The sequence below is a fragment of the Pygocentrus nattereri genome, chromosome 16 (assembly GCF_015220715.1).
Source record: "Pygocentrus nattereri isolate fPygNat1 chromosome 16, fPygNat1.pri, whole genome shotgun sequence".
Lineage (NCBI taxonomy): Eukaryota > Metazoa > Chordata > Actinopteri > Characiformes > Serrasalmidae > Pygocentrus > Pygocentrus nattereri.
In genome coordinates this window covers 5093389-5118419 of record NC_051226.1, presented here as the reverse complement: position 1 = coordinate 5118419, position 25031 = coordinate 5093389, and the positions used below count along the sequence as shown (strand labels likewise).

The window sequence follows — 25031 nt, the reverse complement described above, 5'->3', positions numbered from 1 at the left end:
ATCTGTTTCTCTGATACTCTGTTACCCTGTTCTTCAGTGGTCAGGACCCCCATGGACCCTCACAGAGGAGGTACTATTTGGGTGGTGGGTCATTCTCAGCACTGCAATAACACTGACATGATGGTGGTGGTGTGTTAGTGTGTGTTGTGCTGGTCTGAGTGGATCAGACACAGCAGTGCTGCTGGAGTTTTAAACACTGTGTCCACTCACTGTCCACTCTATTAGACACTCCTACCTCGTCGCTCCACCTAGTAGATGTAAAGTCAGAGACGACAGCTCATCTGCTGCTGCACAGTTTGTGTTGGTCATCCTCTTGTCCTTCATCAGTGGTCACAGGATGCTGCCCACAGGACGCTGCCCACAGGACGCTGCCCACAGGACGCCGTTGGCTGGATATTTTTGGCTGGTGGACTGTTCTCAGTCCAGCAGTGAAACTGAGGTGTTTAAAAACTCCAGCAGCACTGATGTGTCTGATCCACTCAGACCAGCACAACACACACCACCACGTCTGACAGTTAGACAAGATTTGGACTTTTTAAAATCCATTCATGGCAGAAAGGCGTACGTAGGACACTGTTTGAAAAAAAATAAAAGAACGTTTTGTAAAACTCAACAGTGCCAATGAAAGAACGCATTTTAGAGAGGAACATGGACCGGTCAATTTCAAAATGTTGCCAACAAACCTTTAAAGACATGAAGAAAACTTGACTTCAACTCTATAGAGAGTTTTAACTCAATAACTCAATCAGGTCACTTGGGTGGGCCAGCAAAGAGAGCAGAACATTACTTCTGATTTCTATCACAGAGACATAAACCCCTGCGCTGTCACCGCCGAACAAAAGCACTGCGTAATTTCACATTCATCCTGGCATGGGCACTCATTTAATTGCATTAATTGGCAGTTAGAATTGTGCATTAGGAGTCAAATTAACCACAAATCGACTACGAGAGACTGATCTAATTATGATGGAGTCTTCTCTAATACTATCAATGGGCCTCCCACTTCATGCCTCATATTTACAGTCTTCAGCATTCACACAGAGTTAAAGCAAAATCAGAGGTAAACAGCTATCAAACACACTTATCGTCAGGCAGACCACAGACGGTAGGCCATAAAAATGTCATGTGATGTCACCTAAGGTGTCTACGGTCAGTATTTTAAAGGTACAGTTCGGCCTAAAATCAAGTTGACACAATTTTCAGATCAGCCTAGAGGTCGTCAATCAGCCAAGACATGTTTGGAGTCCACATTATGATTCTTCAGTTTATAACTGGAGCTGCAATATCATAAAATTATAGGAAATTATACAACAGTTAGTTCCGGCCACGCAAGCTGATTGGTCGAGAGGCGTTCTAAGTGCGCCGATAACATCACAGGTTTATCACAAACGCTGTATCACTCCGCTGAGATGCTGTTGCTAAGCAACGACTCTGACAGCTGTAGGAGACGCCCTAAAACGGACGCTGTTAAGATCACATCTGACCGACGGCTGATTTGGTCTGACTTTGAAGACGAAGCTACACTAAATTGGTCTGTTTGGAGCTGGAGACTGAACTGCTGGCTGAGCAGCGAGTGGGCGGAGCTCGTTACTCTGACGTAGCAACAAGCTGCTCGTTAAGGAGCGATAATTAGGAGGAAGGAACTGAACATTAAAACATTAAACGCCGCGTTCACGGCCAGTTTATTCATTTCTTACTGTATTTATTTAATTGCTGTATTAAAGCAACAGAACACTGGAGGTCAGGTGCTTAAAATAACATCATGGCTGTGATGATTTACAGCAACCAAATCGCAGCCGTGATGTTATTCCATGACAACACACTCCCTCTCGTGCTCTATTGCTTAAGGGGGCGTACCACACGGTTCGGTTACACACCGTATACCATTGCATCCCTGCTTGTAAGCTACATTAGCCCCTAATAGCTCCGGTACAAAACTAAAGAAGCAAACTAGACATCATAAATATCGTGTCTGCTCAGCTACGTTTACGGTAAGGGTATTATTTTGTAAATTTGATTTTTCAGTGAACCATTCTTTTAAGACAAATAGGAAGGACTGAACAATGGGAATGTCTTTTTTTACTGGCTTCAGTTTTCCAGCTAACTGAGAAATCCTATCCAGGTTCACCTTATTGTGGAGGCTGAAATCAGCCCAAAGAGTGAAAAGACCTGCTGAAACTGCAGTCAGTGTTATCAGTGCTGCAGCTTGGCCCTCACTGTGGCGAGACACCACCTATTCTTTTTTTTTTTTTTCCCCTCTCACCATTTGAATAACAACTCGCTGTCTCCGTCTAGAGAACGAGCGGAACCCATGTAACAACCTGTGGCAAAGCGGACAGAAAGAACGTCTGGTGTTCAGACCTTTGAATGTGACCCCGCGGCCCACTTCCAGAAAGGGTCTTTGCGGCGCACGTAGTGAGGAAATCAGAAAAACGGCAACAAAGAAAGGCTGAAAATAATAACATTCGGAGGGCTTCAACAATGGAGTGCGCCCGTCTACCAGTGTTACACAACCGGGGCGCATAGTGGAGCCAGAGAAAATAATAAACTAGACACTGGTCTTTTCTCTCAACACTGAAGCATGAAAAGTGTTTCAGTTTCAAGGCTGTACGGTGGCAGCGCAAAACAATGTCTGATTCACTGATCAGCTTGTCTGGATCTCTCTCTCCTATCATACGCTGTTCCCAAAAAAGCTTAGCTGTTCCCAAAAAAGCGTAGCTTAGCTTGCACGGCAAAATAATCCTGCCACCAAGTTCTAACAGCTTTTTCTTGTTCGCCCAATGTGGGTCAAAATAAGTCCGTTTTAATAACTGAAAAAAAGCAATGAAAACTGAGCTAAAGTGCAGAAGGCTTGCTGTACTAAGTAGTAAAGTGCTGTGCAAAAGTCAGAGACCGCCCTTTGATTTCTTTCATTGGGACAAACCTTTGTAATAATTGGTATTACGCCAATTGTGAGAAGCAAAAAATGCCACCAACTTCTAAGACTGAACTTCTGGAAGTGTGGAAACGTATCCCAGCAGATTTCTTTGAAGAAAAAACAAAAAAGTGAAATCAAAAAGAATAGAAGCTGTAATAAAGTCAAAGGATGGGCACCCTAAATATTGAAAAAATATATTTAGCAGTGTGTGTGTGTGTGTGTGTGTGTGTGTGTGTGTGTGTGTGTGTGTGTGTGTGTGTTCTGCTTTTTCACTTACATTACATTAATGGCACTTGGCTTGTGACTTTTAAGCATGAATGGTGGAACAAAAGCCTTCAGATTTTTGGAAAAAGGCAGATAGTTTACTGTGTATTATGACTAGCATGATGTGTTATGTCCTCAACTCCCTTTGCAAGGAATTTCCTGATGGTGCGTTAAAAAATTAATAAATAAAACAGAGAAAAAGGAGCAGTTACTGCACATGCATTAGAGCAAAATTAAATGACACCTTATTCATTTCTTTAATTTAAATAGCCCAAATTTCCACGCATATGAACCAGAAACTGTATTTCCTACTGTTGATTTCTTTTATGAAAAAGCAGTTTGTATGTAACGCTCTTATAACACTACAAAATTGTTATTACGTATAAACAGCGATATCACCATAGAGATAAAATACTGTTATATTGTCCATCCCCATGTGAAAGATAGCAGTGGCAGTAATGCTTACATTTACAAACCTAGCTACTTATTGATTGACTGAATGATTGATTGATTGTCTGTACAACAAAAAAAATCAGTGTGAAACAGCCTTATAGCTTTGCTGCTCCACTCCTGGATATAAAAATAAGGGACTTATTGATGGTTTTGTCCTGATTTATTAATATTTCAGAACATTCTGGCATCCCAGTCCTGTTAGGTTACATAAAACTGAGTCAGAGAGCTGAGAGAGTCTTTAAAACCACTCAGTCTGAGTCGCTACGGCTGACTAGAGTTTAGCTGTAAAAACAAAACTGTCTCCTGTCAGAATGATCAACGTTTACGGAGCTGTGTACAGACAGTGGTTGGTTAGTGCAGTGTTAGTGTAGTGGTTAACACCATGGCCTTCTACGCTGTAGACTGTTCAATCCCCCAGCAGGGCAAGTACCCTACACTATACCAATAAGGGTCCTTGGGCAAGACTCCTAACACCACCTTTGCCTACCTGTGTAAAATGATCTAATTGTAAGTCGCTCTGGATAAGAGCGTCAGCCAAATGCCGTAAATGTAAATGTACAGACGGGCGTATTGATGGCCAATCAGAATGCCAGCTAGATAGAAAGCTGGCTTCTCATTATAATTAAGAATTACAATTTATAGATTTTAAATCATCTAAATTAGCCTAAATTTCCATGCATACGAACTGAAACCTGTATTTCTTATTGTTATTCACTTCCCTGAAAAAAAATTAAACTCAATTTTAAAAGGCATTTTGTATGTAAAGCTATCATAACACTATAAAATTGTTTTGCATAAACAGTGTTATTGTTATATTGTCCATCTCCAAGTGAAAAGACAGTAATGTTTACATTTACAGAACTTGCTAGTTTTTATTTACTGATTTACAGACTGATTGCCTGTAAAACTCTGTATGATGGCTTTGTCTCTCCACTCTGTTGCGTGTGAAAAATGAGGGACTTATTGATAGTTTTGTCCTGATTTATTAATAATTTGAAACAGTTTGTCATCCCAGTCCTATTAGGTTACATAAAACTGAGTCAGAGAGTTGACAGACTCTTTCAAAACTTCTCAGTCTCAGTGTGAGTGGCTGTGGAAGATTTCCTGACATACTGGCGAGACTTTTTCATACTCATAAATAAAACGGCGCCCTTCGTTTCACTGAAGAAGCAGGTTAAGTCTCTCTCATACACAACACACACACACACACACACACACACACACACACACACACCTAGAACATTATTTCATGCCTGAGGAGAGAACGGTAATCATCATCACCATCATCATCCTGGAACTCATCTTGGTTTAATGTTGTAGATATGATGAAGAAGAGCAGCACAAGGACAATCCAGAACATTCCACGGACACACCAGACAGGGGAGCCATTTATATTCATGAGAGCGTGGGACGAAATCTCTGTCTTAAACATGCATGAACACACGCAGAACACAGCAGGACACAGGATGGGCTCTCTACTCGTCCCCACGTGTAAACCTGAACATGCTGTATAATGGAAAAAGCCCTTTTTCTCTCTCAGACTTCCACCTCTCTCTATACCCGAGGAGCTCCTACAAACAGGAGTTATTCCTCTTAGGAAGGAATACAACAGCTCTGCTCTAAGCGTTACAGCTTAAAGAGCCCATATCACAGAAATCCTGGTTAATTCCAAGGGATGAAGCTGCAAATGGCCATGTAAAAATGACTTACAGTCCTTTTCGGTACGTAAAACCACAAAAATATCAAGTGAATATTGATAAATGTAGCATGTGTGTCTTTTATGCATTCACCACTAATTACAGCCTTCTTCTCAGGCCTCTTTTCTCCCCTCCAACACAGCAATCTTTCCTTATTTCCATTCAACTCAACATGGTCCTCCAGGGATCAGCCTACTGAAGGATGTCCCTTTTACTGCCAACCACGAACACGCCATCCACTCAGGCATGTAAAAGACAGCCGAGTCACTGGCAGGTCACTGTAATATATGGGCGGCTTCATGGTAGACGTGTTCAGTGAGCGTGTAAAAAAGTACTTATTCACAGCTTAGCAGTGAAAGGAACTGACCGGCTAAACCGACTTCTCAAAGTTACTGTGAACATCACTGCCACAACAGTCTGACGCTGGGTGTTCTACCACCAAACCTGAGAAGCTTTTAAGCTCCGAATACATTTGTTCAGCACAGACAGCACCAGTCGGATATCCGTCAGAAAGTGCTGGATCAGACAGCACAGAAAAAATATGAATGAATCCCGAAATCTGATCTGATTCAATAACAAATCTAGCCTGAAATATCACAGCACTGCTTGCAGTTAGGGGGTCAGTCGTGGGCTGGAGGTTAGGGCCCTGTGACCGGAAGGTCGCCGGTTTGATCCCCAGCACCGACAGTCCATGACTGAGGTGTCCTTGAGCAAGACACCTAACCCCCAACTGCTCCCCGGGCGACGTGGATAGGGCTGCCCACCGCTCCGGGCAAGTATGCTCACTGCCCCCTAGTGTCTGCATGTGTATGTGGTGTTTCACTTCACGGATGGGTTAAATGCAGAGGTGGAATTTCCCCCTTTGTGGGCTCAAAAAAGTATCACTTAACTTGACTTGACACAAAATAAACAAAGTACAGGGTGGGCCAATTATATGAATACCCCCAAATAAAATGGGAGTGGTTGGTGATATTAACTTCCTGTTTGTGGCACATTAGTTTATGGGAGGGGGAAAACTTTTCAAAATGGGTGGTGACCATGGCGGCCGTTTTGGATCCAACTTTAGTTTTTTCCATGGGAAGAGGGTCGTGTGACACATCAAACTTACTGAGAATTTCACAAGAAAAACAACGGTGTGCTTGGTTTTAACGTAACTTTATTCTTTCATGAGTTTCACGACCAATCCACTTTCCAGGAAACTGTTCATCTAGGAATGCTCGGACCTGACACCCATAATGTGGTGGTGCACCATCTTGCTGGAAAAACTCAGGGAATGTGCCAGCTTCCAAAGTGGATTGGTCGTCGTGGGCCAGTTGAATGGCCCCCAAGGTCTCCCGATCTGACCCCCTTAGGCTTTTATCTTTGGGGTCATCTGAAGGCAGTTGTCTATGCTGTGAAGATACGAGATGCGCAGCACCTGAAACTACGGATACTGGAAGCCTGTGCTGGCATTCCTTCTGCTGTGTCGCCATCAGTGTGTGAAGAGCGGGAGAAGAGGGCTGCGTTGACGATCCAACACAATGGGCAGCACTTTGAACACATTTTATAAGTGGTCAGAAACTTGTAAATAACTCATGAAAGAATAAAGATACGTTAAAACCAAGCACACCACTGTTTTTCTTGTGAAATTCTCAGTAAGTTTGATGTGTCACACGACCCTCTTCCCATGGAAAAAACTAAAGTTGGATCCAAAATGTCCGACTTCAAACGCCATGGGTGGTGACGCCATGGTCACCACCCATCTTGAAAAGTTTTCCCCCTCCCGTAAACTAATGTGCCACAAGCAGGAAGGATCTCCTCCAGAAAAAAATGGTACATTACGGCTGATGGGAAAATCAATTCTTAGATGCACCGTGATGCGGACGATTCTGAATCAGTTCACAAATATCAAAAATAGATCCTCTAAAATTTTATTTATAACAGTTTCAACAGAACTGCGTATTTTATCACAGATGAGTGGCAGCCAGTGTCAGTTTTGCTTTGAAAGTACCAAGAAGTCACACAGTGAGAAAATAAAAATATGTACAGAAAAAAAAAGGAAGCATCAAGATGCATCAATAATCATCTTATAATCGCATCGCAATAAACCCAGAACACAAATCCATCCAAGTCTTAATGATAAAGAGGAGAGGAGAGGAGAGGAGAGGAGAGGAGAGGAGAGGAGAGGAGAGGAGAGGAGAGGAGAGGAGAGGAGAGAAGAGAAGAGAATCCTTTACTTGTCTCACAGCTGGGAAATTCACAAGCGGGGAAAACTGTAAACGGTAAACAGAAAACTGTTAACCATCTATATCAATTATTTCTACCTCAGCTAACATATATATATATATATATATATATATATATTTAAAATATATAGTTAGCGAGGAGTGAGTTAGCTGACACCAAACCCAATTGACAACAAAAAAAAAAGAGGTTTTATTCCATTATATCTGTACTTTTCTGTGATGCTTCCTATGTGCTATGGCTGCTCTTTGTACTATTTGCTACCCGGCACCAGAGAACCGAATGTGGAACTTCTCATCCAGCCTGTGTCAGCCTTTAGGTGGCTGCAGCAGTCCATCTATGCTTCCTTCCATGAACTAAACAGATTAGATCCTTTGATACGTACGGTTCTTCATTACTCTCTGGTAGAGTCCACACATCTTTCCTATGAGTATGGAAAGAAGCTCATCTTGAACATGGAAATTCTGAAAAACAGTAGGCACATTTGGCCTCGTCTCTCAAGCCAAGCTTCTGCCTAAAGGCAAACAGTCTGGTCCTTTTCAGTGCAAAAACGAGGCCAAGAACCTTTTTAGAAAGATGCTGTTTGCCTGACATGTACAATGTCAACTGCTTTAGCGCAGCATGTAAGCAGAGGTGACTGAAAAATTCCACGGATATATACGGTATCTTGCTCTGAAAGGCTGATTTTACCATTTTTCTTCCAAGTCCAGTGCAGGCAGCTGTTCTCTATTCCTGACTAGAGTTAACTGTAAAAACAAAACTGTTTCCTGACAGAACGACAAAAAGTGCACAGAGTTGCATGCACACGGACAGCCAATCAGAATGCCAGCTATTACAATACAATTCCTTTATTTCAAATAGTCCAAGTTCCTTACATACAAATCTGGAAACTGTTTTTTTGGTGGTTATTTTCTTTTATGAAAAAGAGTTCAACTAAATAAAAAAGCAGTTTGTATGTGGGTCCCTCTCCATCTGCAGTGGGAAACCATGTCACAAAGGTTGGCGAGCTTAAGATGCTTAAAATATTAGGCACAGCTCCAAAAGTACATTTACCGGTTTGTACATTTACAGTTGATCCAAGATTAAATATTACTTTTCTCTTATGATTCTCCGACTTATCTTTTTATCCTGTCTCATAGCCGCTCTGCACTCGTAAAACAGCTCGTCACGAAACCAATTTTCAACGTTTGAGAAACCATTTTTTATATAAAATGGTATTTTAAGAAGTTTAACATTTTGAATTTTGAATAATCAGATGAATAATCATGTTTACTTTTCATATAATTAATGTTAGACTGCATTTTAAAAAATATGCATTTCATGCAAAAAAATTCATTTGTCAGAGATTTTGGTCGCCGGTGTCATCAGGATTCACAACGTTATTTTCAGCTCTATTAAACTGCTTCTTTGGGTCGAGGCTCGTGAGAGAGGAAGCGTCTCAAGGCATGAAAAGGTGAGTCACACTCGCTCACTATATTTCATGAATTTATTAATAATGTTTATCAGGCAGCACAGACCTTCTGTGTGCTTTAGCGGCTGGGTAATTCAAGTTTTGACAAATTAATGTCATATACTGTATATCATTTTTATTGCTGATTTTAAATAGTTGCACATGGTCACCTGACCAACTGACCAATGAGTCGGCCAGTTTACAAAATCCTCAGTTTTCACCAGAAACTCACTGGAGTCACCGTCACTGCAAATGTGACCCATGTAGTGTTGTTGTGTAGCTTGTCTGCATAGAGTATGGTCATTGATCTGGTCATTAAAAGAAAAGTAATCAATCAATCGCTTACACCTTTAAAAGAGGTCTTGGGGCGCTAAACCCATTGAAGTTGGAGGTCATATTGATTATATGACAGCTTGCTAATTATCATCTGATTCAAACAGTGTCTCAGACAGAACATTTACTTGAGTAGTGCAGGCTGAGTTCAGACAAAACTTTTATTGTTACCAACAACTGACAGGGAAAGCTGCCGGGAAAGCTGTGTGTGACTCAGGGTACACTGATTCACTGACCTTCACACGTACAGCATGCGAGAGGTGTACAGATAACACCGCAACCCATCACCGTACGCATTACTCACTAGGTGAGAAAGACCAGAGGAGAGAAAACCCCAATGCCATATCACGACACAAGAAAAACCTAAATATAAAAAAAGCTGTCACTCACAGCAGAGGCACCTCCACGATGAGATGCACCAAGTTACACATCAGCTCCTCTAGGAGATCTTCGCTGTTCGATTCTGAAATGCATACAGACACACAAATAGGTAAGATATCACCCTTTCAGCATCATCATCGGATTATTTTAATATAGTTTAATATATTATAAGGCAGGAGTCATCAACTTATGTCTTACAGAAGCAGAATTGAGCACAATTTGATTACTGATGCAATATTTATCAAAAAGGTTCCACAGATCAAACCAGATGCGTTTTATCCTGTGTATATTCCCACCCCCACAATGGCTCGGAATCATTTAGTCAAAATATGAATACATTCTTGATAATGAAATATGAAAATAAGTCAATGATTACTACGACTATTACTACAAATTCTCCTATTACTACTACTACTACTAGTACTACTAATTTTCCTATTACCACTAATTCTCCTATTACTACCACTACTAGTACTACTACTAATTATCCTATTACTACCACTAATTCTCCTATTACTACCACTACTAGTACTACTACTAATTCTCCTATTACTACCATTACTAGTACTACTAATTTTCCTATTACCACTAATTCTCCTATTACTACCACTACTAGTACTACTACTAATTATCCTATTACTACCACTAATTCTCCTATTACTACCACTACTAGTACTACTACTAATTCTCCTATTACTACCACTACTAGTACTACTAATTTTCCTATTACCACTAATTCTCCTATTACTACCACTACTAGTACTACTACTAATTATCCTAGTACTACCACTAATTCTCCTATTACTACCACTACTAGTACTACTACTAATTCTCCTATTACTACCACTAATTCTCCTATTACTACCACTACTAGTACTACTACTAATTCTCCTATTACTACCACTAATTCTCCTATTACTACCACTACTAGTACTACTACTAATTTTCCTATTACCACTAATTTTCCTATTACTACCACTACTAGTACTACCACTAATTCACCTATTACTACCACTACTAGTACTACTACTAATTTTCCTATTACCACTAATTCTCCTATTACTACCACTACTAGTACTACTACTAATTCTCCTATTACTACCACTAATTCTCCTATTACTACCACTAATTCTCCTATTACTACCACTACTAGTACTACTACTAATTCTCCTATTACCACTAATTCTCCTATTACTACCACTACTAGTACTACTACTAATTCTCCTATTACTACCACTAATTCTCCTATTACTACCACTACTAGTACTACTACTAATTCTCCTATTACTACCACTAATTCTCCTATTACTACCACTACTAGTACTACCACTAATTCTCCTATTACTACCACTACTAGTACTACTACTAATTATCCTATTACTACCACTAATTCTCCTATTACTACCACTACTAGTACTACTACTAATTATCCTATTACTACCACTAATTCTCCTATTACTACCACTACTAGTACTACTACTAATTATCCTATTACTACCACTAATTCTCCTATTACTACCACTACTAGTACTACTACTAATTATCCTATTACTACCACTAATTCTCCTATTACTACCACTACTAGTACTACTACTAATTATCCTATTACTACCACTAATTCTCCTATTACTACTAATTCTCCTATTACTACTACTAATTATTTAGTTACTACTACTAATTATTCAGTTACTACTACTATTACTACTACTACTACTAATAATAATAATAATACTCCTACTACTAACTACTACCCCTATTTGCTACTATTACTCCTTCTCCTATATTATTACTACTACTACTACTACTACTACTACTACTACTACTACTACTACTACTACTACTAATCCTTCTACACTATTACCCCTAATCCTTATCCTCCTATACTACAACTACTACTCAGACTACTACTCCTCCTTCTCCTACATTACTGCTGCTACAACTACTACTCCTTCTGCTCCTATACTACTACTTATCCTCCTCCTCCTACTACTTAACCTCCTCCTACTACTACTCTTCCTATTACTCCTCCACCTTCTATTACTGCTCCTCCTATATAACTGCTGCTACGACTACTACTCCTATACTACTACAACTACTACTCCTATTACTACTCCTTTCCCTCTTATATTACTGCTGCTACAACTACTACTCCTTCTGCTCCTATACTACTACAACTACTACTCCTATTACTACTACTCCTTCTCCCCTTATACTACTACTGCTACTTATCCTCCTCACACTACTACTTTACCTCCTCCTCCTACTACTACTACTCTTCCTATTACTCCTCCAACTTCTATTACTACTCCTCCAGCTCCTCCTATATTACTGCTGCTACAACTACTACTCCTATACTGCTACAACTACTACTCCTATTGCTACTACTACTGCTGCTACTTATCCTCCCCTAATGACTACTTAACCTCCTCCTCCTCCTACTACTCTTCCTATTACTCCTCCACCTTCTATTACTACTCTTCCTCCTATATTACTGCTGCTAGGACTACTACTCCTTCTCCTCCTATACTACTACAACTACTACTCCTATTACTACTACTACTGCTACTTATCCTCCCCTAATGACTACTTAACCTCCTCCTCCTACTACTGCTACTACTCTTCCTATTACTCCTCCACCTTCTATTACTACACTTCCTCCTATATTACTGCTGCTAGGACTACTACTCCTTCTCCTCCTATACTACTATAACTACTACTCCTATTACTCCTACTCCTTCTCCCACTATACTACTACAACGGCTACTCCTCCTCCTCCTATACTACTACAACTCCTATTATTACTACTACTCCATCTTCCACTAATACTACTACTGCTACTTATCCTCCTCCTACTACCTTTCCCATTACTCCTCCACCTTCTACTACAACTACTACTCCTATTACTACTACTACTACTACCACTTCTTTCTTCCCAATACTACTACTTCTTCCCATAGTACTACTACTGCTACTTATCCTCCTCCTACTACTTAACCACCTCCTACTACCCTTCCTATTACTCCTCCACCTTCTACTACTATTACTACTACTACTCATTTTCTTCCTACACTACTACTCCTATTAGTACTACTACCACTACTACTCCTTCTCCCCTATACTACTACTTCTTCCCATAGTACTACTACTACTAAACCTCCTCCTCCTACTACTACACCTTCTCCGCTATACTACTACTTCTCCCCATAATACTACTGCTAATTATCCTCCTCCTACTACTACTTAACTTCCTCCTCCTACTACTGCTACTACTTTTCCTATTACTCCTCCACCTACTACTAATCCTCCTTTTCCCTGACTACTACTGCTACTTATCCTCCTCCTCCTACTCCAACTACTACTCATCCTCCTACACCACTACTCCTTATCCTCCTACCTATCCTCCTCCCCTTTATCTGCCTCCCCCTCCTTATCTTCCTGCTCCTCCTACTACAACTACTTCTTATCCTCCTCGTACTACTGCTAATCCTCCTACTCCATATCCTCCTCCTCCTCCTTCTCCTCCTACTACTACTTATCCTCCTGCTCCTTATGCTCCTCCTTATCCACCTCCTCCTTATCCTTATACTACTTCTTAACCTACTATACTATTACTCCTTATCCTCTTCATCCTACTCCTCCTTATCCTCCTATACTACTACTCCTCATAATTCAGAGGATCTACAGACATTCAGGGAGAAAAGTTTAGGCAGCAAAACGTACCACATTTGGAGCATTTTTGCTTTTCTCACAGGGCATAATTTTCCAAAAATGGCATTACTTTTTCCCCCCATAGAGAAACTGTTCCCAATATGGTCTTGACACAAACAAGAGAATGACAACATAACTTCAGAGGATCTACTTCTGAGAATTTCCAATGGTCGTAAAGAAGAATTTATGATGGTCATGAACACTGAATGGATAAACGTGGACATAAAAACATTTATGCAAAAAACAATCAATCAGTAGAAAACCACTAAATTACTAATAATTATGGGAATCAACCATTTAATATTTATTTTGCTTAAGACCTTGTGATTTTCTGTTTATTTCATTTGATGAAATGACCAAGAGCAATCATAACTTATACAGCCAACTAACAGCAATCATTTCAGTCCTTAAAACCTGAACATGCATCACATTGGTCGATATTAACTCCTTAAAATCAGAATTGATAGCAAAATTTCCCAAAGATTGTCAGGCCCAAGATAGTCTCATTAATACCTAAGGCAGGGGTTCCCAGCCTTCTTGATAGTGTGGAGTGTACTGCAGCCCACAGGGGGTCCGACAGTCAATGCACATGATTCACTCATGTTTTGCGGTCGTCACTGAATGACTACTGGATGGCTTTGTGCTTATATCTTACTTGCCAGCTTCTTTCCACATACCACACACAACGGATCTGGGACGTTTAGTCCCCAGTGGTGGATCTGTACTTTATAAAGCAGTCATCACTTTAGACTGAATAATCTTTTTTTTTTCTTGGTATAATTTTCATTCCTGTCTTCAATGGAGTTTTACTGGGGTTTGAAGCCCATGTAAAATTTTGTTAATGTTCTCAGTTGCATCATTTTTGACTTTTTCCATCTACACTAGCCATGACCTGAAAGCAGCCAACAGATGCGATGTTGACCGTGTATCATTTTAATGGGCATAATAAAGCTATGACAGTAACATCCTATTCTAATAATATTAAGAACATAAATAATAATACAAAAATATCCCTCGCTGCTCACAGGTCTGCAGCCCTGTGGTTGTGAACCTCTGGTCCATTATTTTGGAAATCAGAACTTCAGAGTGTCTATAGTTGTTACACCTCTGCAATTTTTATGTTTTTCAACCGGTCAACCCCAACAAAGCATTGCTGAGTGAATGACATGGGTCTGGTATATGTGTAATTTACCATAGGTGCCTGGCGCCCTCGCCTGGTAGGAGAACTGTAAGTGCAGCTCCCCCTCGCTCATCTCCCTGATGAAGACTTTCAGCAGACATCGCACAAGAAAAAGGGCATTATGGGCCTGCCAGATGAACAACTGACTATAAAGAAGGAGACAGAGAAAGACAAAGCTTGTAAGTGATTCATTAATTATACACTCTGTTTTATTTTCACTGACCACAGTCCCTCTTAACGTCTTAATAAAAGAGCACAAATGCTAGGGCAGAGTAAACAGCCCACATAACAAATGCACAACACTACGTTTTCCCATATCAGCACGTTTTAAAGCCAGATTCTCATCTCTACAGCTTGAGAGCTCCCTTAATGATAAATTAGTAACCAACAGCAGCATGTGAACGGCTGAAACAGCTTTACACACGCTCCGTGACCACCTCCAGAGGTTATGAATTACCCTCTTACAGACCGGCATGCACACGGCAGCCTTCCATTAGTTCAGATGTATCTCAGTGGATAGATCATAGAGGAAAGAAGGGCTACTCCCCAAGTTTTCTCATGGGAAAGCCTAACCATCGGCCAGGACTTCAGCACTACCACAGAGAAACCACAATGGCAGATACAGAGTGCAGTGGAGACAGTAAAAAAAATCAGTAAACATTTCCTAAATGCTGGGAGTACTTAGGAGACCATGTTCATCCAACATGCTTCTCCTCTGTGAATTCATCTTTTCTCACAAGGTTCTTCAAAGGCTATGAGCAGCCTATAAGCACTACTATAGTTGATATACTACCAGTAGTTAAAGGGGAATTCCATAGATTTGACAAAACCTCTGTTTACACCTTTAGAGTTTAATTATGCAAAGTCATTGACGGTTTAATGTAAAAAAAACGAATAAATAAAAATAAGCTTAGTTTGACGTTATTAAAATATTAAAAACCCTGTTTGTGTTCAAATAGTTTGAGCTGCAGCAGATAAACAGCGAAACACACATACACGATGCCAACATGGCGATTAACGACAGTAAAACATCAGCATTATTACGTTCATTAAAAAGCTACGCTGCTTTTTTACCGCCCTGTTGCGGCTCCAGAGCTGAATCAGATTAGTAGGTAATAATAAAATCATCCTCCTTTACAGTAAAATAAAGCTCTGCTGATCCTTCAACACAGTTTAACAGTAAATGGGCTTAAACGGTGGAGTTAATGTAGAACTGCTGATTCACCCTTTAACCCTGAAGACTGGCGCACAGACTGCTGGTCACCATAGCAATGCAGACAACAATCTCACCTAGCTAGTAGACAACGAAAAGGCAAAGAGAGAGATTTAAGACGCATGCTGAGGATTTGGAGACGAATGGACTTATTTGCATTTATAAGCACTCGGCTGGTTTCCTGATACGTTTAATCTGCAACAAGAAACTGTCAAAACACAAAAGCAAACGCTAAAAAGTTACGAGGCTGAAGTTGCTTCTCATTCTCCACGTTCTTGTTTGAATTTTCCCGGTCAACTTCGGTAGAAAAGTTTCCTGCTGGAGATGTGAGAAAAGCAGCTATACCGGAGTAGCAGAGCGAAGTCTGAGATTTATATCACTGCTCTCGGAACAAAACCTCGTATCTCCATTTTTGTCGTTTTTCGGTTTTTGGCGTCAAAATGCCTGTCGCCTTTCACACTGCGTGTAACTTTCATGATAAAAAACGTCTGGTTCCACTGACTTACATTAAAAGTATTTCATTTTTTTCCTTCTTCTGTAAAGTTACCATTTTGGAGTTACGAGGTTTTCTTCCGACAGCAGCTGTATATTTGTTATTATTATTATTATATATCTGTGCCTGTACTACCACATTAGCACATACGGAGACATCTAGAGCCAAGATAATAAAATAATAATAATTATATAAATAATAATAAAACAATAAAATGGACATAAAATATTGTGGCTCTCAAGTTGGTTTGATTTTTGTTGAAAGGACAAATAGGCTCTTCTTAACTTTTGGGTTGGGCCTAAATAAAACAAAATTTTTTATATATATAATTTTTTATCACTGAATTTTATTTCAGTGCACCATCATCAAATACTGTTTTCATTTCAACATCCACAAAATTCATCTGAATCTTTTTAGAATCACCCACATGGAGAATGTGGGTTCCTCCTGCACTTACTCTTGGCATTCAGTGGAGATCTTCAGCTCTTTGGTTCGTCCCAGGAAAACTCTCACCAGAGCTCCAAAATTCCCTGACCTGGGGTTGTTCTCAACTAGAGAAAACAGAACAAAAACAGCGCAAGTCTTTGATTAGAAGCCTGAAAAGAAATGCTGACTCCAGAGCAACGAATGTCATCTCGGCGCATGCTGCTCAACGAGCACACAGCACAGAGCCCTAAAATTACAGATTTCAGCTCCAGCGTATAATCCAGTATAATTTGGGTGCGTTTCATTGAGAAAGCCACAAACGGCAGCCGTATTGTGATTTATGAAAACATCAGACAATAAAGCAATGAATAAAAAATATGAAGCATACTTAGGGTTTTGGCAAAGGGAACCACTGCCTCCTCCAAGAGTTTAGCATCAGCGCTGAAACAGCAGGAGAGAGAGAAGAAAAAGATTCATCAGAAAAGATTAACGGGAATTTGAGTAATACAATTTCTGTCTTTCTGGTGTTTTCCACTCTCCACCACTCATTTAGGACATAAATCCAGGCCACTAAAGGGCAGAGCAGGACACTGTGTGGCCCATTTGCACTCTTTGCTCAACTGATGTTCAGCACACGCCAACAACAGCGATTGGAGGTTGTATAAAGGGGTTCACTGAGAAAACCACAGTATTTTTGAAAAGCCAACTTTAATTAAAGTGATAGCTTCAAAATTCATTCATTCATTAATAGTTTAGTGGTTGGTTAGTGTAGTGGATAACACCTCTGCCTTCTACACTGTAGACTAGGGTTCAATCCCCCACCTGGGTAAACACCCTACACTATACCAATAAGGGTCCTTGGGCAAGACTCCTAACACCACCTTGGCCTACCTGTGTAAAAAAATAATCAAATTGTAAGTCGCTCTGGATAAGAACGTCAGCCAAATGCTAATACATACATGTTTGAGACGTCTACAGTGCAACAATCATTTCATTTACTATCCAAAATAGTCAGTGAATCTATACATGTTTTATATGTATTCGTATTCAGGAATTCAAGCATCTATATCTTGATGATGATAAACTAATGGAAACTAATGGGGAAAAATTTTGCCTTACAAAAGCCTGCATGCATCTCTCCACCGTGCATGCATTTAAAAATATTTTTGAGGGGCCAAAACATTCACAAAGCCATCGCAAAACAGGGTGTTTGATAATAATTCTGGGTAATTTCTAACTTTCTGTTTACGGAGCTTTCAGTAGTATTCAACGCTTCAGACCATCACCACTGGGTTGCCATCACCACTTCTGTGAATAATTTTGTAAGCTTTACTAGAACAGAGCATTTCACATCAAACCACTCTAAATAACTTTGCATACGTCTTACCTACTTAATCAAGGAGGCATTTTGAAAGTTCTGCAGGATTCCCCTTTAAATAAGCTTTAACAGTGTTGCTTATGAGGTCACAGAGTGTACGACATACTGATATCTGGAAGCATGAACAGAAGTTGCACCTTCACCAGCTTCTTGGTCGATTCATTCCACCTTAAATGGTGCTTGATGCGCCAGAACGTAACCGCTGCACCATTTAAGGAGGAACGGGAAAATTCGAACAAGAAGCTGGCAAAGGAGAAGCTGACAACAGCTGCGGAAAACGTCAAACAGTGACAGACATTTTACAAGAAAATGTCATTTTTGTGAAAAAGTTTCCTGCTGGAGATGCGAGAAAAGTAGCTATAGCTGAGCTAAAGCTTATAGCAGAGCAAAGTGTTTTATATTATTATTATTATTATTATTATTATTATTATTATCCACAGCGGATCATCTGCCTCCATCTTGCCCTATCCACTGCCTCCTCTACTTTCACATCAACCATCTCCATGTCCACCTTCACTACATCCATAAACCTTCTCTGAGGTCTACCTCTTCTCCTTCTATCCGGCAGCTCCATCTCCAACATTCTTTGCCCAATATATCCACTATTCCTCCTCAACACATGTCCAAACCATCTCAACCTGGCCTCTCTGGCTTCGTCTCCAAACTGCTCCACCTTCACTGTCCCTCTGATCTGCTCATTTCTAATCTTGTCCATCCTTGTCACTCCCAACGAAAATCTCAGCATCTTCATCTCCGCCACCTCCAGCTCAGCCTCCTGTCTTTTAGACAGAGCCACGGTCTCCAAACCATATCTGTAAACATGCTGGAGCTAAAAACAGTAGCAGCCAAGTGGGTCTGGTGCAAAACAAACTTCGGCTACTAAACATGTCTCGGCTGACTGACAACATTTTTGTAGATAAACTGGGTAAATTTTAACTTCTGCTTTCATTTTGACGGCTCATTACCTCTAAATTCATCCTGTGCTCTAATTTGGTAGCTAATGTCTGTCCAGCGTGCAGTAAACTCATAGGGCCAAACGCTCTCCAGCCTCATTCAGACATCCTTCCATCCCTCTGGCCCAGCGGCTCCTGCCAGATGAGGTCATTTGGCAGTTGAACAGAACTGTCGCAGTCGATTATAAAGTCCGTCTCATGATTAGGGTGGCTGTGAGCAGGATGTTTAATTTAGAATATTTTCCTCTGATTGTTTATCATTTATATGCTCAATAAAGCTTGCTAAGTCACAACCCAGATGGGTGAGTTCACCATCCGGAAAGAAAGCCGGCAGGATTTCTGAAGGATATGGTAAACAGAGCATGGTTTAAAAAAAAAAGTAAAATAAAAAAAATAATAAATAAATAAATAAAGAACTAATTTCCTTGACAGCCAAAACAGTTACATGCTCACTCGCCCTGCTCTCTCTCTCACTCTTGGCCTCCAGGTGAAAGGCTGCGAGACGAAGGGAAGGAGGTGAGAAGCGGCAGAGACATGACAGGCTGCCCTGAACTCTACAGCGCAAGGAAATGAAGCAATGCAGCAATGGCAGGGCAAAGAGAGGCTAAGAAAACCCTAAAGCTGTTATTAAAGGGAAATAATGACATGATCTGGCTAATTTTCCTCTAATAACAAGTAAATATAAACCCGTGATTAATTCACAAACATTTAAGCATGTCACCTGTTCCAGTTCAGTGGTAGGACATGAGCTAATTTCATAGAACAACACTGAAAAAGGTCCATTTTAAATGTAAAAACAAGCCTTTATATACACGTTTCAATTAACATGCTATTCAGTCTGTGTGTCATACTTAAGAAGTAGTTCACAAATGAAGAAACACACACACACACACACACACACACACACACACACATTTTTATTGTTGTTTTAACCTCTTCAACTCCTTGAGAGACCACCGGTGGTTGCAAAACGCACTTCATCATATTCTTCTGGATGCAGATTAAATGAGTCAGAAAACCCACTGAGTGCTTATGAAGTCCATGCATCTCCGAATGATCAATGTTCGTCTTAAATCTCTCTCTTTGCCATGTTGTTAGCTAGCTACAATTTTAAATGCAGTGTCTTGTTCACACTTTTCATTAGGCTTGTTTGTTGTGGAGATATACAAACGTTCTGACAATCTCACTTTGAAAGTAGGCAAAAAGTAGTGCACTACTTTTTAAAAAGTAGCTAAAAAAGCAGCCACTACTTTCTCTGGAAAAGTAGATAAATCGTAGAAAGCTACTCATTTTTCATTAGCTATCCCAACCCTAGCTGAAACCAGCTCTTCTTCTCAGCTTTTCTTGAGCAGCTTCCTATCCCACAATCCTGCACGTGTTTTTTTTAACTACTTATTGTTGAAAACAAACGGGGGGGGGGGGGGGGGGGGATGGTGACTACTACTTTCTACTTTCTTCTTCTAAACACATATTCCACATGATCTTCACAAACGTTCCAAGGAACTCCGCTTCTTCTGTGAAACACTTCCGCCCTCAGCAAGTACGTGCGACGCTGTCTGTATTGGAAAGAGCCAGGCTCTATGCTCACCTGCAGGTGGGGCTGGTGAAGGTGAAGGAGATGAGCTGGTTCCAGAAGGGCTCATTCTCCGAGATTGACTCTGGACCAATCAGAGTGCGGATGCTCTGACTCTCCGACAGGTCGCTCACCTGACTGGTGTTGGCACCCATCGCCCCAGGCAACCACACCAGGCTTCTTCAAAGCCTCATCACCCACTGCTCCAAACCCTGCAGAACAAAAACAGCTTTACTAAAGCACTTCAAGCACATTTTCACCTTTTCCTAACACATATAAAACAAGATAACTGATGCATCAGCGCATTGGTCTCCAATCCTGGTCTACTGGAGCTACTTTCCTGCAGAGCCTAGCTCCGACCAGTTTGCCACACCTGCTCCAGCTAATCAACCTCTTCCCAAGTCCCTGATTGGCTGGATAAGATGTAGGTAGCTTATTAGATACAGGCTGGGATAAATTAAAATAAGAACGTCTGCTAAATGCTGTAAATGTAAATTTATATGCACCGGATATCAGCAATGGCCCAGAATTCCCAACAGTTTTTAATATTGTATTGAAATAAATTCCACCTTATAGACTACTTATGTGAAAGGTAGGGATGGGGGCAAATAACGATTCTTAGATGCATCGTGATGCAGATGTGGATATTTTTTACTTAACTCGCAAATGTCAAAAACTGATTTTCTACATTTTAATTGACAACGCAATGTTGACAGAGCACAAAAGGTGGATCTTGGAAGTGCTGCGTCCGGACAGTCTATGGCAGCGCATAACAAACACGCAAGATGGATGAGCGAGAAACCCGACCATCACCCTCTACAGTAAAACCTAACTTATGGGAGCACTTTGGGTTCTGTGAAGTTAAAGGGGAAAAATATCTGGACAAGAGCTCCACTATAAGTTGAGACAAGCTAAAGTGAAATATTTTGGAAACACAAAAAACATGAGAAACATTCCCAGTTGTAGTTGCTGCCAACAACAGGACCATTAGGCAAGCGATGCCAAATGTATTGCTATTGTGTGACAGAGGTTTAAGAGCCATCCTCTGAACTCAGGTCAAATTTTCCCTGTTTAACCAAAACCAAACCAAAGATTTCCAAACCAAAGAAGTCTAGGGCAATACATTTTCGCCCTGCAGGAACCGAGCAGTCCTGACTTTCATCTGTGGATTTTTATCGCCATACTGTTGCTGTTCCATGAAGTGAATGAAAGCAGGGACATCCTTAATTTCAGCTCTTGTCTGTGATCCTAAGTGCAGCTCAGGCCAAGTTCACGAAAGACCTCAGAGCAGGAGAACTGTGTGCAGACTGGTTTTGCATTTTAACACCTAGTGCATGTTTGAACAAGATGTTATCTGACTTTGCATCGGCAACAGTCCACTTTTTTTGAAAAAGTAACCAGCAGCTGAGCTGGTATTACCATCTTCGTTTGAAGTATCGATAAGTACTGTATGCAGGTCACAGCTGCGATACAAAATACTGACAGAGTGGTCCAAGCTTTTTGTCCTGGGGGGTCGATGTGGAGTATTTGTGGCAAAACTAACAATTTGTAAGCCTCAAGTGTTTTTATTTTCTTCATGTTGCGAGTATCTATATGTAGACTATTTAAATATTCCAGCTAGAGCTGAGCGATACGGACAAAAACACACATATCGCGATAAACATCAAATTTCTTTCAAGTTTGAAGGCTGATTTTTGTTGGGTGGTTATTTGCTGTTCTAAACTATCGTTTACACGACAAACACTCACCACACAGTGGAACATCTCCCAAATCTGCCAGGGGACAGTGGGAGAAAGTGTCTGATTAGCTGTTTTTATCAGCTGGAAAAGCACGGCCTTGGTTTTTGTAACAGTCATAACTGAAGAAAGAAAACTCGAGTCCTCGGCTATCCCGTTACAAATGCTAAACAAGTGGCCAACAGCAATACTAAACTGTATTGTTTTAACAACGTCAGCATAGTACGAACAGGAAACGTTAGCAGGCTCAGTACGTCCAACGTATAACTTGATTGCGAGATTCCAATCCACTGCCTTGAATATTGTGCAGGCCCCTCAGGTACAGTTTTAGAAAGGTTCACATCATATTTAATGCATAAACAATTCTCGGTTTCACCGTTAAACCATTCATTAAAGAGATTTAACATTTTTGTGGAGTCCCACAGGGTTCAGTTCTGAGGTCCTTGCTCTTCTCGTTGTACATTACCTCTAGGTGAAGTCGTTATGAAACAATTTTCATAGCTATGCTGATGCCACAAGGGTGTCAAGGATGGTAGAATTTTAATTTGATAAAATTACACAATATGCTCTGTTACTAAAAGTTCTTTGAAAACGAAATTTAAAAAGAAAGATAAGAGGCTCTCGTACCAGCTGAGGGAGCTGGGGTTTCATTTGGGGGTCAAATTAAAGTCAAATTTGGGCAGCCAACCCCAGCCCTACTTTGGGCAGCCATGCTTTAGGCCCTCTGAGCCATGAGGGGCAACCTTTAAGGCTATCTTTGAGCCTCAGGCTGTAAAGATCAATATTAGAGGCGGGAAATATGACGATATGTTTCATTATCGTGATGAATATCATCATGATGCTTTTTTATTAGTATATCATGAGTATCATCAGAACTGCATGGATGAGACGAGACCGATTCAGACTGATTACAGAGAGCCAAACAACAGCAACAACAGCAGCAGCACCAACAACAACCAGTTTACAGGAACTGCATAAAGTAGAGCTGTTTCGCTGTGGCATCTGGACATTCCTACTTGCTCACAAAAATCAGAAAAAACATCATACATATGATGTATTATAGAGTCGATGAGGCAAAAATGTAATCTCACAATTCTTCAAGACATTTTAATGACATTCAATATAACATGGTATTCATTTCTACCGAAAGATGATGATCAAAAGATCAAAAAAGGTGATCAAAACTACGAATCCAATGATTTGTATTCAGTATTTTACATACCGTGCTGCACTATATCCTTTTCAACAGGATTCGTTGTGCTCTCTCTGTAATCAAATAACAGCTGGGAAGTGTTTCTCAGTACTGACAGCTTTTAAAGTAAGTAACTTATCATTAAAGTGACCGATAGGGGTCAGCCCGACCGATATTCAGCCTTTTTACGATTACTGAATCAGCTTATGAACTTGCTTCCTTGTAAAAATGTGTTTGGTTATTTATGCGCATATCTAATGCAGCTGCGATTAACAGAACACACTTCTGTAGCCTGGCCCAGCGTCCTGCCTACAGCGTTCCTAGAAGACGCGTCTAGTACAACCAACCAGCACTTCTGTGATCTGTCTCCGTCTCTCGTACTTGTGTTGAGTAAATCCAATCAAACGTGATTCAGTGTTTGTAAGAGGGAACAAAGAGGCACCTGTCTTGCATCCACAGCGAGAGGAAAAGGTCAAAATGGCACGATTGAACAACGCTGGTGGCAAAAAGCTCAAAGCGCTCCATCGTATAATATCAATCACTCTAGCCAGACGAAAGTGACTCGAGCCCCGCCTGAACCCTCATATTAGTTTGGTGAACGTGCGGTTTGACACGTGTTCTGTAGTAGCCTGAACGTCTTCAGAACGTGGGTGCCTACAGCGGAGCTTCAGGGGGCCAACTACGCAAAACAGCCTCCCGAAAATGATGTTACATTTCACAGATAAGTTGTACTTAAATTCTGTTCATCTTAATTTCTCTTTTAATTTTATTATTATTTTTATTATTATTATTAGTATTTTAATGTACCCACAGCTGCAGGTTGGTAAGCTTAGACTAAATCGTTAAGTTAGAGGAGTGACTGCCGACAGCACGTGACTGAGGTGTCCTTGAGCAAGACACCTAACCCCCAACTGCTGCCCGGGCGCCGTGGATAGGGCTGCCCACCACTCCGGGCAAGTTTGCTCACTGCCCCCTAGTGTGTGTGTGTGCTCACTAGTGTGTATGTGGTGTTTCACTTCACGGATGGGTTAAATGCGGAGGTGGAATTTCCCCGTTGTGGGATTAATAAGGGTCACTTAATCTTACGACACTGAGACTCCTACCTTAGTTTCCTCCAAGGTAGGACCTTAGGATCTGAAAGCCTCAGCACACACCTGTTAAATACACACAGCCCCAGCCTAAAGCGTTTACTGTAGCACTGTCAGCTGCTAAAAGAAAGGTGTAACAGCACCTTCCGTGTTTGTTCACCACATCTCTGCCTATAAACCTGGTATGCGTTTTAATCGCACATAAAAAAGCTGCGCATCACTCACGAAAAGAAGCTCGCAAAACCCGGCAGTTTCCAGAATCCATGAATTTCAACTAACTATCCAAGGCCCTGTTCATACCCGGTATCAGGAAACATTTTCAGCGGTTTGATCTCAAGCACACAGCGAAACTCACATCAGGGACTTTTTCAAG

The 25031-nt window shown here is 40.7% G+C and overlaps 1 protein-coding gene across 1 annotated transcript in view; it reads right to left on the bottom strand.

The window, feature by feature from the left end:
• The window catches only part of dym (dymeclin), a 205416-nt gene that overhangs the window by 177065 nt on the left and 3320 nt on the right, over positions 1-25031 (bottom strand). Inside the window, exons 2-6 of the mRNA XM_017711335.1 lie at positions 20658-20854; positions 17127-17179; positions 16770-16863; positions 14619-14752; positions 9728-9800 (exon numbers count right to left, since the gene is read on the bottom strand). Of these exons, the coding sequence (XP_017566824.1) occupies positions 9728-9800; positions 14619-14752; positions 16770-16863; positions 17127-17179; positions 20658-20797 (494 nt within the window). The 5' untranslated portion in view covers positions 20798-20854. The remainder of the gene's footprint in view (positions 1-9727; positions 9801-14618; positions 14753-16769; positions 16864-17126; positions 17180-20657; positions 20855-25031) is intronic.